This window comes from Phallusia mammillata, chromosome 6 (genome assembly GCF_965637545.1).
Source record: "Phallusia mammillata chromosome 6, kaPhaMamm4.hap1.1, whole genome shotgun sequence".
Classification (NCBI taxonomy): domain Eukaryota; kingdom Metazoa; phylum Chordata; class Ascidiacea; order Phlebobranchia; family Ascidiidae; genus Phallusia; species Phallusia mammillata.
In genome coordinates, this window is record NC_137257.1 from 2,405,576 (window position 1) to 2,421,051 (window position 15,476).

The 15,476-nt window shown below is 37.0% G+C and overlaps 3 protein-coding genes across 3 annotated transcripts; all 3 read left to right on the forward strand.

Annotated features, from left to right (window-relative positions):
- The first annotated feature begins 517 nt into the window (after positions 1-517).
- On the forward strand, positions 518-3,094 carry LOC145233569 (DNA-directed primase/polymerase protein-like). The gene has a single exon (XM_080098324.1). It carries the CDS (start codon positions 1,320-1,322, stop codon positions 2,955-2,957), a length of 1,638 nt encoding a protein of 545 aa, XP_079954450.1. The 5' UTR covers positions 518-1,319; the 3' UTR covers positions 2,958-3,094.
- Positions 3,095-3,103: 9 nt separating this feature from the next.
- Positions 3,104-4,629, forward strand: LOC145233570 (protein FAM241B-like). The gene is made up of 2 exons (XM_080098325.1): positions 3,104-3,190; positions 3,830-4,629. Exons 1-2 carry the CDS (start codon positions 3,104-3,106, stop codon positions 4,169-4,171), a joined length of 429 nt encoding a protein of 142 aa, XP_079954451.1. The 3' UTR covers positions 4,172-4,629.
- A 1,480-nt stretch (positions 4,630-6,109) lies between these two features.
- LOC145234118 (potassium channel subfamily K member 10-like) lies at positions 6,110-14,490 on the forward strand. Its single transcript, XM_080098896.1, has 6 exons — positions 6,110-6,748; positions 8,053-8,173; positions 8,870-9,024; positions 9,862-10,042; positions 10,650-10,772; positions 12,558-14,490. Exons 1-6 carry the CDS (start codon positions 6,539-6,541, stop codon positions 12,722-12,724), a joined length of 957 nt encoding a protein of 318 aa, XP_079955022.1. The 5' UTR covers positions 6,110-6,538; the 3' UTR covers positions 12,725-14,490.
- The last annotated feature ends 986 nt before the right edge of the window (positions 14,491-15,476 follow it).

Consider the following 15,476-nt stretch of genomic DNA (forward strand, 5'->3'; position numbering starts at 1 on the left):
ATTTGTTGCAAACAAACTCAGCCATTTTTAACTGTGCCTTTGCCAAGATTCAAACTGCTGTCTACTTGTTTCTGTCTTCACAGCGTAGACAAGAAAAGTTCCAAAACATTTTTTCCTAATGCAACAACAATAGGCAACATATCTTAATGTATTTGACAAATTTGTCATTCAACTGGTGTGATGCTAAACAAAAAACATGGCTTTTCGCTTGAGTGCTCGCAATATTTCATTCATTGCCCTGAAGAAGCCCTATCGCTTTGGTGGGCGAAACGTCAGTAAAGTTTTAAGTTTATCAAAACAACTAATATTTTGTTTAGCGAATTTGTTAAATATGCAATCTGGTGGACGAAACGCTTGATCAGTATATCGTATTGTTATGCAACTCGTTGTCGAGACGAGACATGCGCATCAATTACTGCAGTCGCCGACAGTCGACGCAAAGCACCACAAACGAAAAATTAGTCGACCTTGCCGCGTACATAAAGCGAAAAATCCACTTTACTTACGGATGTGAAAGATGGTTCATTCTGTCCGGTATTCGATCGCTGATTGGCTGATCTGCTTCGATAGGTGAATCAAGTAACGCGCGCGGTGACTTCACGTCCACATACGCCCTCCCGATGCTTCGCGCTCGGTTGAGGGCCAACCCCACCCCTGCCCTGTGACTGTCTCTCGTAGATGCGAACGATGGATAGAATACGTTGCTAAGGTAGAACCGCTTGGATCTTAACCTATGTACGCCTTCTCTTCCACAGCCTGCCTCTGTCGAGATACACCTTCAATCACATCCAAATTGGCACTGCACGGGGCAGTATGCCATCGTTTTGTGGATTTTTTTCGAGCCCAGTTTGTTTTAATTTGAGTTTATTTCGCCAGATGAAACAAATCGTAGCAGCGAAATTGCGCTAAAATATTCACCAAGTCAGGGCGAGGTCCGCAACGTTGAGACGTTATTAAGTGCATAGGTAGTTGGTAAACGGCTGCAGCTACACCGCTTTATGTTTTTTTAAGACTTGCTTACGTGCTTAATTGCATAATAAACACGACAGAGCATTTTTTATTTTGTGAGATAAAGGACAAAAGACATGGATAATATTCCTAGATTTGTAGAAATACGTTAATTTGGACAGAACGTTCAGAAATATCACGCTTCAGTTGTCACTTGGCGCAACGTCAACTAGTGCTAACTCATCAAAAACAAAAACATGACAAAGCATTTATATTTGTAATGTATTTTGTTTAGTATGTAGTTTTTTTTTCGGAATATTTGTATTTTCTATGTGTTGTGTTCTGACTGGATTCAAAGCCGAAAGTGTAGTATGGCAAGGCATGTTAACTTACGCCAACTTCGACTGGAAAACAAGTGCAAAAAGTTTAAAAACAACCCAATCAAACCAAGTTATAAGCCAAGACTTCACGAAATTAGCGCCCCTGCACCGGTATGGACACTGTTTTACAAACAAAGTGAGGCGATATTTTTCTCTCAATCATTTCCTGAACACACTTTCGTCTTTGCTGTTGAAAACAAAGATCAAAATAATGGAAAAAGTGGAACTAGAAGATTTGGTGTTGCCAGTATTGACGAATTTTGGTTCTATTATAAATCACTCCCTGATGGAAAACGACATTTTTATGAAGTAATAACAAATGAATCTCCATGTCATTTGTACTTTGACTTGGAATTTGACAAAACTATTAATCATGACAAAGACGGTGATTCTATGGTCAAATTATGGATTGAATATGTTTGTTGTTGTATTGAAAGGGAGTTTAAAATCAAAATAAGTGCCAAAAATGCTTTGCAATTGGATTCAACTACTGCAGTTAAGTTTAGTCAACACTTGATTTTTCATCTCCCTAATGCAGCGTTCCGGAACAACCTTGAATGTGGATATTTTGTTCATAAGATCTGTAATGATTTAAGGCAATTTTTATCCAGTGAAAAAGATAAAAGCTGGCTATGTAACATTCCTAACTCTGAAAAATTCGATCAACTATTGGTCAAAAATTCTGATGACAGCGAGGTATTGTTTATTGACGAAGGTGTTTATTCAAAGAATCGTAATTTCCGCATGTTTATGTCAAGTAAAGTGGGTAAAAATGTTGAACTGAAGCTTTCAGCTGATTGTACCTTTCCATTTCAACCTGGTACTCCATGTTGTATTTTTCACAACACAAGTACTGAACTTCAGAAAAAGAAGAAATGTTATTCTGGTGCACTGCAGCAAACAGAAGAGTCAAAGGCACAGCTAATTTTTCTTGCATCACTTATTACCAACATTAAATCAGATCAGACAATTAATTTCTCTTCGTTACCAGATACGAATGCGGAAAAATTGCATTGTGTCAAAGAAACAAACAACAACCTATCACCAAAATATTTTACCAATGACTCAAATTGCAGTTCTGACAGCAATAGTAATATCCCATTTGGTGAACTGGCAAATTTTGTGACTAGTTTAGTCCAAAGCAGAAATCCGGATGGTTATGTTAAAAACTGGACACATTTTCCATCTAGCAATGTCATCCTGTATAACATTGACAAATCAAGGTATTGTTTTAATGTTGGCCGTGAACATAAAAGCAACCGAATCATGTATGTTGCTGAACTTTCAACTTTGACCTGCTACCAGAAATGCTATGATCCTGTTTGCAGAAATGCTGACTACCGATCAGACGTCATTTCTTTTCCGCCAGATATAATTCGCATGATAAAATCTGAAGGAGAAAATAACTGTGATATAGTTTCAGATTCTGAATTGATTGAATTGGCTGAACAAGCTGAAACATCAGCAGAAATAAACTCTGTCTCTGATGATGAAATGATAAAGTTTGCAGAAACAACTACCATGACAAAGGAGACTGATTGCTTATCAGATGGTGAACTTTGTAAGGCTGCTGTTGAAATGGAGGCTTTTCACGATGAATCCTTTACAGAAGAATTTTTTAACGCATAAATTTTATTATAATGTTATTTTTATGGAGATTTTTTTAGTTGTGTGATTCTGATGAGATTATTTTATCGTTTGTACCTGGATTTTCTAGTGTACTTTTATGTATTTTGCCTTTCAAAGGGATTTTGTATGTTTTACAGGCAATAACAATGGTAAGGATATTAGCAAATGGTGACATTGTACAGGACGATGATCCCAGAGTACAACAAACTAGTTCTGGCCCAAGAAACCGATATGTAAGACTCTAATACCCGATATGTAAGAGTTTAAAGCATTTTTTTGGTTAAACCCAGTGGCTTGTGTTTTTAGTGTGTTGTTTTGAATTTGGTACTACAAAAAACACATTTAGGCAAGTGTATTTATATCATATAAAACAGGGGTGTGGAACCTTTTTTACTGTGGGGCCAAATACAATTACCATGATCAGATCGTGGGCCGCACCACAAGTTGATTTTAATTTGTTGCATACCAAATATGCTTATATTGAGTTAACAAGTAAAAGTCGCATTTATTTATAGTCACAATATTGCCAGGTCGCATAGAAATAGCACACCAATCTGCTCAAAAATATGTGTTAATTGGACTCGTTTGCCAGTAAATTAGAAAATTCGAGCGTCTCCGCAGGCCGCACAACCTTTATCAAAGGGCCGCATTTGGCCCGCGGGCCGCAGGTTGCACACCCCTGATATAAAATACAAATGAATCCAGTTAACTGCATATTTTGTTTAATTGCAAAGGGATTGTAAATCACAACCCAACGAAATTGTTTGGTTATTTGCATAAAAATCTTGACAAATGTGTCTTACGATTAAACAGATTCTTCTGAGCATAATACATCATTTCTGTATTATGTCACAAATATATTTATCTTACAGGGCACAGTAAATCATGGAGAAAATGATGACCCACAGTACCATGCTCAAAGCGGAATTTTTAACAATGGGGAAAATGGACCAACCATGTTCGACACGTGGAACCAAAAACTGTTGGAATTAGGCATTCCACGCTGGAATGTGGGCACCCATGTCGTGGAGCCACTGATGACAGTTATGTTTTTAGTGGTCTTGCTATTTTTCGGCTTGCAAGGGCTCTTGCTGCTTGGATTTCTCTACTTTGTTGTAAAAATGAGCCAGAGGAACACGAACACTGGTCCAAGACGGCCACGTGGACCGGCAAGACCTGTTGGTGCTGGGAGTGGAAGAAGACTGGGAAGATAATAATTTATTTTATGCAGTGGTGGGATTCAGCCGGTTCGCACCGGTTCTATAGAACCATCTCACGAAATTTTATGAGATCAGCGAATCAGTTAGCATTACTGGTTACTGTCAATGGATTTTTTGTAACAGAACCGCCTGAAAAATATGACTTTTGTGATAGAACCGACTGACAAAAAATTTAAATTCCACCACTGCTTTTATGCATCATTTTATCTCATACACTTTCATACAAGAAGCTGCAATATCGTTGAGTCAGTTGCATAAATTTGTTGTGTAGGGATGTTTACATTTTTATAATTAAGGTAATGTGAAGGGGTTAATAAGCCCTAAATCTGATATTTTTTACCCTATTTGACCATTACTTTGTTATATATGACATATGTACAGATACTGATTTTATGTCTATGTCCTTCTACTCAGTTTTAAAACACTAAATAAACCGTTTGTCTTTTAACGCACATTGTGTTCTAGAGTCATTGTTTGACCTTGGGCTCACAAAAAAAATGTTTTAGTTCTTACCTTTACTGTCTTAATTGTTTCAAATATCAGTTTTAGAACATCCATTTAAATTTTTAACGTTTATTAGAGCCATTCTTTTCAAATATAGTGCCGGAAGTATTGCTAAGTGCTGTTTATGTGAAACACGTAGTCGTAGAGTATAATGTTATGAATAGAATTCTTATATAAACCCTCTATAGCAGTGGTTTCCAACCGGGAAGGAATTATGTTAAAACTTAAGGGTAGGAATGTACTTTAATTTGTACATATGGTAATTTGTACAGACATTTAAGCTCTGGAATAAAACCTGGTATAGATTATCTTTGAATAGTTTAGCATCTACTAAATAATCTATTGGGAAAGAATGAAAATGTTTTAAATGGAGAACCACTGCTCTATAGGCTTGTAGTACACTTCTTCCTAATACTTGAATTGAATCATGTGGACAGGTTAGCAGCCCATATATTGGCCTCTAGGTCGCGCTGTGGAACAGAAAATTTGGGATAACGTTTATTCACCATTAGTCCACCTATTTTCGGCGAGACACTGGCACATGACGTCTTAACCGTTGCCCAGCTCTTTTCGAATTTGGGCTTGTTTTAATACAAGCGTGTTGCTACGATTTTGCAAAACCGTTGGAGTGTAGTATTAAGCACATTGGATCAACACTAGTGCCAAACAACAAACAAGTTCTTATTTCCATAGTTTAAACCACGAATAATTGGTATATTACTAGTTTTGATCTGCTCAATAAATACCACTAAGTATATTCCTTTGTCCTCCTCGTTAAGGTATTGTTGGTCACAATGGAACAAATTGTTATAATTCGAGTTTTGGACTGTGCTTCTTAATAAATAGCGAATTTGAGAGCATATTACATTGTTGTCATTCAGGAATTGTAGCTCACAGTGATAGAAATTGTAATGTTACTAGTTTTGAACTGTGTTGCTGGATAAATACTCAAATAAAGAACATGTTGCATTGTCATCATTCAGGTATTCTTGGTCACAATGCACCATTGCTTCACAAAAGCGAAAGACAAACAGAAACAAAATCGTAGGCGTAAAGCGCCAAAAAGAAACCGCGGCCGCCCAACAACGTAGACAGAACTACGACAATGCCATAAAAACGGAATCATGCGTTAAGGGTGCGTCCGAAAGAAAGGGTACCTGGGTTTTAGAGAAAGGGCATCACTTTTCAGAGGGAATGCCAACAGCGGTATATAAATGTTTATTGAGCAAAAATGGCCAGTTTACTAGGTGTGCCATTATAGAATATGTTTTAATGCTGTTTTAACCAGTTCTGTCAGAATGGCGTATGTAAAGTGTTGTAGTTTTTAAGGTGTTAGTTAAAAATTATCTGAAAAAACTTTTAACAGTGTTACACAATGGGTTCAATTCAAAATCACAAATACCTGTTTTTATAGGCATTGATTTAAGACAGGTTAGCAAATAATAAATACTGTCAATACGAGTGTTGGCCGTGTTAAGAATTATCGATTTTGCTACGTAAAACCGCCATGTTGACTGAGACCAGGTTAACCAAAAAAAAACGTTTGTTTTATTTTGTATCGCTTTCTGGTTACGAGATAAATTGATTTGCTTGAACAAGCGTATTGTACTGATACGTTTTATTTCGGCCAAGCGCATCGCAAGTGATAAATGACCGCTTTGTCCTGGTGTAAACATCGCATAGCTTACGTTTTACGCATGACTTCACTACGCGTGGGCCATTTATAACAGGATACAGTCAGCGGTTCTGGCGATTTACGCAACTTTAGCTCAGCCTCATGTGATACCACAACCACAGACTAGTGATACGTTCTTGCAGAGGCTTTCAGGTTCTAATTTGTATACTGCCAGTCGCAGTATGCGCTGGAAATACATTATACTGCTTATAGGGCTGTATGGAGTATATTTGCTCATTGGTGCAGCTATATTTTACGCATTGGAATTTGCACATGAGGAAAGCGAATGTAACAAAACTTTGCAAGAACTGCAAGCAGCCTTCGACAAAGTGGGGACGAATCTTTCCACCAACACTACATTTAATGGCGACGACTTGCGTAATTTGATTCAGGTAAGTTTAAGATTTTGTGTATACAGGTCGGTTGAAGGAGATGCTTATAACTGGGTTTTAAGCAGTTGATTATGGCCAGTTTGTACGTATTAAGGCCTTCGCCTTGTGTGTTCACGCCTTGGCCGAATTGACAATGCAGAACTTGGTTGGTTTTTGTTTATTTGATTCTAAACTGAGTAATTCCACAACGGCAGTAGCATACAGATGTATTATAGAACAGAAATAGAATGGATCAACGGCACTAAGAACTTGCTAATATATCACACGACCAAGCATTACGTTTTTAAGTATCCTTGCTGGCGCACAATAGATTTTTAGACTATTGTCCAAGTAGTGAAATGTAACTGGGCAACCGCAAAAGTACCCTTGTAGCTAAGGCTTGTAAAAAGCGTTGAAGTGTTTTGCACTTAAGTGTTTTGAAGTTGAAAAGTTCATGAAAACAACACACAAAACATTACTTAATTAACACCAATGTTAAATGGTTTGAACAGCAATGCAGAAAATTGTAACTAGGCTTCAACTTATATTAAACCTTTTTAAAGCTAAAGCTATCTACTTTAAACGTACAAAACTAGATAAAAAGCAACCAATAAGCGAAAAAAGTTGAGTTGTTTATACATAGCTGCAAATTGGTATAATTTGCCACTTATGTCCACGGGCTTGAACGGGATTCGTTTGTGTAAAAAAGCTTAGCAAAAAGCAGTTGAGTTATTTCGCTTGGTGAAGGACATAGCGACATAATTGCACTAAAACGATCACCAAGCCGGAAATGGCTGCACAACGTTGAAACGTTATTGAGCGCAAAAAAGTGGAGGGCACAATGGGTAGATGATGGCTAAACGCGCTGCAGCCACACCGTATTATAAAAGCGTTATGTGGCTTGGGCTCATAAGAAAGTGAGTGTGGCGCATATGTAAGAGGTAAAGTAAGCGCTTATCAAAGCAGCGGTTTACCGCAGAAATGTGTAACCAATATTACACCACCTGATAAACATGAAAAGTAACTAAAGGTAGCATTTGCATACAGTGGTTCGTTTATTAACCGTCAAGCTACTCTTTGTCAATTTACTTTTTATATGAGTCATATTATATTACACCACATGACAATATTAGCTTACGCGTAAGTTATACTTGTGTTGACCTACGCGTAGACCAATAGCTATTTAGTTTACGAATGTTGCGCCATAAAGCAAACACTTGGGAGTTTCCAAAATATTTCGACCTGATTTGCTGGTACAGAATTTTTACTTTCAAAATCCGCAGGTTTCCTTAAGTTGACATGGACAACATATTTTGCGTTTTTAGGTGATACGAGAGGCGCCATCTAACGGAGTTCAGTTCCACTCAGATCAAACTGCAAGTTGTGCCCATAACTGGAATTATCACAATGCTTTTTTCTTTGCTGGGACGGTTGTCACTACAATAGGTGCGTACTAAAAACCATACCAGAGTTTTAATTTGCCTAATTCCCAACCGGGAATAAATTCTTTCCTGGGGAAGAATTCACTTTAATGTGTACATGCGGTGTGTAAATAGACACTTCAAGCAAATATAACATGTAAAGTTGACAAAAGACCTAATTTTCAATGACATTCGTTAAAAAAGGTGGGGATTTTGGGAACCCTTGCCTTATATCAAATCTTTTAGGGTATTTTGACAAATAGGATCCGACCCGACATTGTCCCAAACCCGAAAGCAAAAGCCTTAAACCCGGATCGAACCTATAACCACTTTTAAGGCTTTTACTATAAACAGCATTTGGCAGATAGCGCTTCATAAACAACTCTACGTGATGTACGCCTGTACGCCAAACAAAAATCAATGCGCACGTGGGAAACATGCCTCTCGTGTTCAAATGAAATTACGACGCAAATGCGGTAGAGCGCTGGTCCTTTCTTTTTTGGGTTGATAATGTCTGAACGCACTGTTTCTATGACACATTTTAAAGCTGCGTAAACATGCCGCAAACATGGAATGCTTGTGCCCCCATTTCAGTCCTGCTTGCAACTCTATCATACCTTGCTATTAAACCCCTCACCGTACATGGCCGTGGTAGCCTTACTGAATTGCATGATGTGTACCTCATGTATCAATATTAAGTTTCAGTAATGCTTTTTTCCAGGTTACGGTAACATCAGTCCTAGAACTTCAGGAGGACAGACGTTTTGTATTTTCTTCGCAATGATTGGGATTCCACTATTCGGAATTATGTTTGCCGCGATTGGCGAAAAAATGGCAAAGATTTTTCAACGACTCGATTCGAAAGTGGCTAAGAAGGTAAATTGCTTCACAAAATATAGAAATCATATAAATCCCATGAGACAAAAAGTCACAATTAGTAGATGAAATTTTAGCCCTGTTTGTTGCTTTTAGATACTGATGATGCCTATTACTGAAAAATATATATCTATACATAAAAAACGGTGGATGACTTAGGCTTGTCAAAGTTTTCAGTCTGTTAGTAGCATAATACAGTATAACTTGCCGTTGAGGCATTTATATTTTCGTTACGTAAAAGAAAACGAATACGTTGCAATTACGGGCAAAATATCCAAGGAATTTCTGCTCCTAAATTGTGTTAAAATTGGCACCTAATGTGTCTAAAATAAGACGACACAGTTGTCGTTGATTTAATTCAGAAATCTTAGCGTGACCCTCATTTAAACCCTTCCTGTATTCAATTCATCAGCAAATTCTTTTTGACTCAGAGCAGGAAGGAAATACTCAGTGCTGTCAGGTTGACCACTAGAACTGATCATAATTCTCAATACGCGATTTGCATAATTTATTCATGGCATTTTATAACTTATACAAGATTGACCTTAAAAAATTTTTTTTATTTCACTAATTTGAAAAGTAAACTGCAGACAGTGCAAACTGTTTCGACGTTTCATAATACGATGTAGCTGCAGCGCGTTTAGTCATGATCCACCAACTGTGCCCTTCAATGTTTTGTAACGTTGCCCAGCTATGTCCTGTTTGGCGACGGTTCAATGCAATTGTGTCGCTATGTGTTCGCTCACCAAGCGAAATAAACTCAATTCAACTCATCAGTGGAGCTTGTGAGACAAAACTTTGGTCGTTTGGTCCGATTTTAACTATTATTTTGTGCAGACAAAACGGGAAACCGTCCGAAAACTGATTGTGATTTTGGTGACGGTGGCCGCACTTTTCCTTTTCTTCTGCATAGTTCCGGCAATTATCTTTACAGCGGTGGAAAAATGGAACTTCCATGAAGCTTTCTATTATTCATTTATCACTTTGACCACAATTGGGTTTGGAGACTTTGTAGCTGGTAAGCTTTCAATGTTACACTTTATCGTTCGTTATTTAGTCCATTTTGCACACTTATTTCATATTAATGTCCTAAACTTAAAAATGTTGCTAAAGATGACAACATAATGTAAAAAATTTTTGCTGCTTTTGCTCCGACATTTTTTTCATCATTTACTTGGAGTAATTTATCACCAAATAGCTACCTACAACCATGCAACAGGTTATGACAAACGTAGGCCTTAAACTACCGGGTTAAGCTTTTGTAAAGCAACGATAATGTTACGAAGATTACGAATAAATTACTATATACGGTTCGCAAAAAAAGGTGTTTATTGGAAATGTGGCACAACCTCTGAATTTTTAATAAATTCGCACTACATTAAATATCAGGTTCTTAGAATTGCTACAAAGGCGACAGATTACAATTTTTTTATACAACTTATTTATTTGAATAAATTAAAACCGTTCCCCAATATACAGTTCAAATTTAACGCGTTCGGTAAATTTTTTGACCAGTGTTTTACATATACTCAATATTTGTGCACTGAATTTGACCGGATATTTTTGAGACTTTATGTACAATTTACACCTGGACTGTTTGTTATTGATTTCTATATGTTTATTAGGTTCGAATGCTGATCTGTCATACCCAAGCGTGTACAGAATCGGCGTCTACTTCTGGATTTTGTTCGGATTGGCATTCATGGCGACAGTCATAAGTCTGGCTAGTGACGCCATCAAAGATAAAGGTGAGTCATTCACGTGAGACGGTATTCATTCACATGAGAGTATCGTGATCATATGTCATATGAGATTATCGTGAGCATATGTCACATAAGTCATAAGCCTGGCTAGTGACGTCATCAAAGATAATTAGGTGAGTCACTCACGTGAGCCGTTATGCATTCACATGAGGGCATCGTGAGCATATGACACATGAGATTATCGTGATCATATGTCACATGATATTATCGTGAACAAATGTCACATGAGATTATCGTGATCATATGTCACATGATACTATCGTGAACAAATGTCACATGAGATTATCGTGAGCAATATTCGTTTAATCTTTGTTTCGGCGAGTTTTTTCGGATTTTAACTTTCCCTACATAGATGCATAACATTATTATGTAAATTCAGGCTAGAAGTTGGCTATGTAAATTAAACGCAGTATATTTCCCTTTTCTATTTAAACTCTGTAATAATCTTAGCCTGTGAAAGTTAAGAAACAACGTACTTAAAATAACCGAAGTTATCGAAACTGCAGTGGCTATACGAAATAATGTTAGGGTTTTCGAAAGTTGGTGGAAAGTTTGTCATTTGGCACAAGAACAAACTTTGTAAAGGCGAAAACGTTGTTTTGCCAAAATCTAAACAACGACAGACTGATAAAAATTAAGTTTTCAAAAATACATTTGGCGCTGTCCGATTCCAATTAAAGATCCCCTCTTTCAAACGCAATTTACTATGCCAACTTAATTACACACGACATAAGCTATTGCTGCCAGGCATAATGTATGACGAAGTATTGCTCATCCAGCAGTTTTATTGTAAACAATCGACGTTTCGACGTCCTATACAAGACGCCTTCATCAGGTTAATTACACATGTTACATTTTGTAGTTAATAACTCTCCATTAAATCGATATTGATCAATCGGTGTCAATGTCAAACGCCGTTTTGGTCATATTGAACGTGATTTTCAGGTTAAAAACGCTTTTATTTGCAAACCCTCGAATTCGTACGACGTAACAGCCGAATTCGCCGAAATCAAACAAAACGCGTTTACTCAGAATGTTGAAGGGCGCAAAACGAATGTATGCGGTACATTGACAACGTAACATCGCGTCTATAAGGCACGGAATAGTTGTGTCGGTGGAACTGTTGACCCCTGCCCTAGACCTTATAAGGAGTTGTACATCTGTCAATATGACGTCATAACATGCCGGTTTGTGACGTGTCATGCGTACCTGCGATTTCGCCCCCTGGACTGTTAACAGGAAGAACATGATAGTCGGTAAATTACACGAATACTTTGTAAATAATTGCGGACACAATGTTTAATTTACGCACAAAAGTTTGACTCCATTTCAACTTTATTATATAAACTACACGTTGCCGAATGTCGTAATAAATATAGATGTTTATTTCTTTTAAATCTCTTATATAATGTAAATTGTTTGACGTCATTAAAGTGACGTAAGCGACCAGACTCTGACGTCGAATAAATTTACTCAGTTGGACATGACGTAATTGAAAATATAGTGACGTAATCGAATTGGTTATGACGTGTATTATTGTTGTGAATAAGTCTAGTTCATTGATTATGACGTCATTAATAATACAGTGACGTAATCGACAAACCACTGACAAGGTATAAATGTAGTGAACGAGTCTAGTCTGTTGGACACGTCAATAAAAATGTGACATAATTGATCAAATTCTGACGTTGCATGAATGTTTTACAAATAGTTTTGCGTTCAGCGTCGTGAAGCATTGGTAGTCAATAATAAAACTGATCTGATCTTTAGCTGAAAAGAAGACGCGGAAGAAAGATGTGGAAGAAGATGGAGAAGACAGCATCAGTACTCCTCACGTTATAATGAACGAGTTCAACCAAACCACTGGCATAACAGAACCACCGAAGCAAGTCGCTACAGCGATCGATGATCCTGTTCCTGAACCTCTATCCGATTAAAGGTTCCAAATTCGAATTCATAATGGTAGTATTTAGAAAAAATGTATGCTAAGGCGTTGAGGAAATGGGGAATAGAAAATGTGACGTGGGCCGAAAAAAAAACTGGGAAAAATCTTGGTTTTCAGCGAAACATGTTACTGCAGTATACAAATGTCTTCAGCTATTTTCCTTAGAGTTAATGACCAATAATGAAGTCAAATTGTTTCGTGTCGTATAGTAGTTACAAGGCCGTATTTTCTAATACACTCGACTGCATTGGAAAATTCTCTTTGTTGCCCTCAAGCGGAGAATAATATGGATACGTCTTACATAATTCGAGACTTATTCATTTAGCTTACAACAAATCAGTTTCTTTCATTGCACATGAGCCAACAGTAGATTGTTGTGTAGCTCCAATGTCCGGCCAAACAAAAAAAGTTTGTCTGATATACATGAAATTTAACTTTTAATTTTATAGTTTTGAGTAATAATTTTAAATTACAAATTTGGAGCGGTCCTTTGCTAAACAAAAAATGGTAAACCAGGTCGGCAACAAAAAACAAATTCCTAATGTTGAACATGTGCGATTTGATATTATGTTTTTTAAATTATTCTCTTCATTTTATGGATTCCAGGCAGCACATATCATTTTGGTATGACCGGAAAACACAATTTTTGCCACATGAAATAGCGCTTCCGTTTTGGTTTCCGTTTCTCTTTTTTCGTCAATGATTTCAATTTGTTTCACTTTTATCAAACACGACAGCAGTGCCCTTATCAACATGTGCTGTGCTCCTGGTAATCTTTGATGTTTTTGTATTTTTCCTCTTTACTAAGAATTCTGCTTACATACTGTGCACTTATTTGGTTAGATGCGTGCGAACGGAAAAAAAATCTGTTATTTTTATGGAACAGAAAGTAGACAGGTTTCGTTTTTTAAGACTGTTTATGTTGATTTATGATATCTACCGAACGCAAATGAAAGTTGTGTTCTTGATGTGTTTGTCCAATATTTATTATGTACGGTTTAAACGTGAAACCAATCTTTTTCCAGTTCAAAATATGTATTTTTAACCAAATTTTCGAAGCAAAAAAAAGAAAAAACAGTCGTTTCCTATTTTTACACCAGTTTTAAAACAAAGTAAAAAGTTAAATCTATTCCATGAAAGATTTTTTGGTAACTGTTAAATTACCAGTTCATATGTGTTAGTTTAATTCTGCACAAATCTTCTTGAACCGATGTATCTGTTCGTTAGGAAACAATTCGGTCACCTTCACCTTAAAGTAACGTACATATACACACTGCTCTGTCGGTGAAATGTTAATCAGCACTGTGGAGTATTAAGTTGGGCCAGGTTTGGGCTTGAGTTTCAACTAAACTTGATTCGGACCTGACTTCACACTTTGCCTTATTTGCACCGCAATTCCATCAACTTTTGTGTCTACTGTATTCAACGTTTTGTCGGGTTTTGAGTTCGGGCTTGTGCTTTCTGGTTAGGGCCCCGATTTAAACCCGCTAAAAACTCCGTATTAATGCAAACATATTCCAAATTTGTTTCTGTACGATGTTCATAGATGAAATACATAAACGTACATTCCACATTTTAACCTCCTACCTCAAGGAAAAACGTTAATGTTGTACTCTGATTATTTATTATCCATTTTTCTGTTGTTTTCAAGTGGAGTGCAACGCTGTCATTATGTTTTTCTTGTTTCTGAATATTTTGACGACTGTAAGCGAAATAGAATGTGACCAAAATGAAGTCAAAACTTGTAAATCAGCCATCCATATCAACTCAAAGATTTTTTGTACAGCCTAAAGTAAGCTAAGTTGAGTATAAACTCAAAATTTGGCCAGCTCGTAATATTACAGCACTCAGTGCACGCAAGTAGTGATGTACCAAACCTCGAAAGGTTTAGGCAGAAACCGAATATTATATAAATTACAATATTTATGACATTTCAAATTGGCGTTTTTGAAAGTTTAGACCTTAACACTAAAAGTGTTTTCAAAATAAGTTCGGCCCAAACCGAAACATAGGCAATAAGGCATATTCAGTCGAAGTGTTTTGGCCAAGCAAAACTTTGGTACATCACTATAGTTGTAAGTCCGATTAAAACAGGATTCATTTCTGCCTCACTTTACTATAGGTCAATTTTGTGTCGTAATTTAATTTTATTAAACTCAACATTCAGGTGATCTACGGAATTGAAAAAAAACGGGTTTCGGTCTTTCGAGTTTATGAGCAGCTCTGAGTTGAATACAACATTTAATTTGCCACAATCATTTCCTGGCTTTGTGTTCCCTTCTAAGGTCAGGATTTGCATTTGTTGTGTCGAAAACGTGTACCAAAATGCCCTTGGTTTGAACACGCGGTTTGGCGCCCTGCATTTAAATATGGCAAACAATGGTTATTAAGATATTTTCAGATAAAAAAAACGTGGTGACAGTATTTCGCTGGTTTAGATCAGAAGGTTATCACAGTGCCATAGCAACATAACATTCGACGCGGGTACAATGCAAAATTGACCAAATATTCTACGGAAAAATAACGACCGCCTCGGTTCCTACAGCCGTTTTAAATGTTATGCAGGTGTCGGTATGCCGAAACACATCCTTTAGTCTATAGTACATCCGTCTGTTAAGAGCAAGAAAATTCACAACGCTAACGTGAACAGACGTGAAGCATATTTTCCACTCAAATCGCGCCGTAAACAGGCAGATAAATTTGTGTGAAGTAACCCAGTCGAAACTTACTAGCAGAAGTTGTGT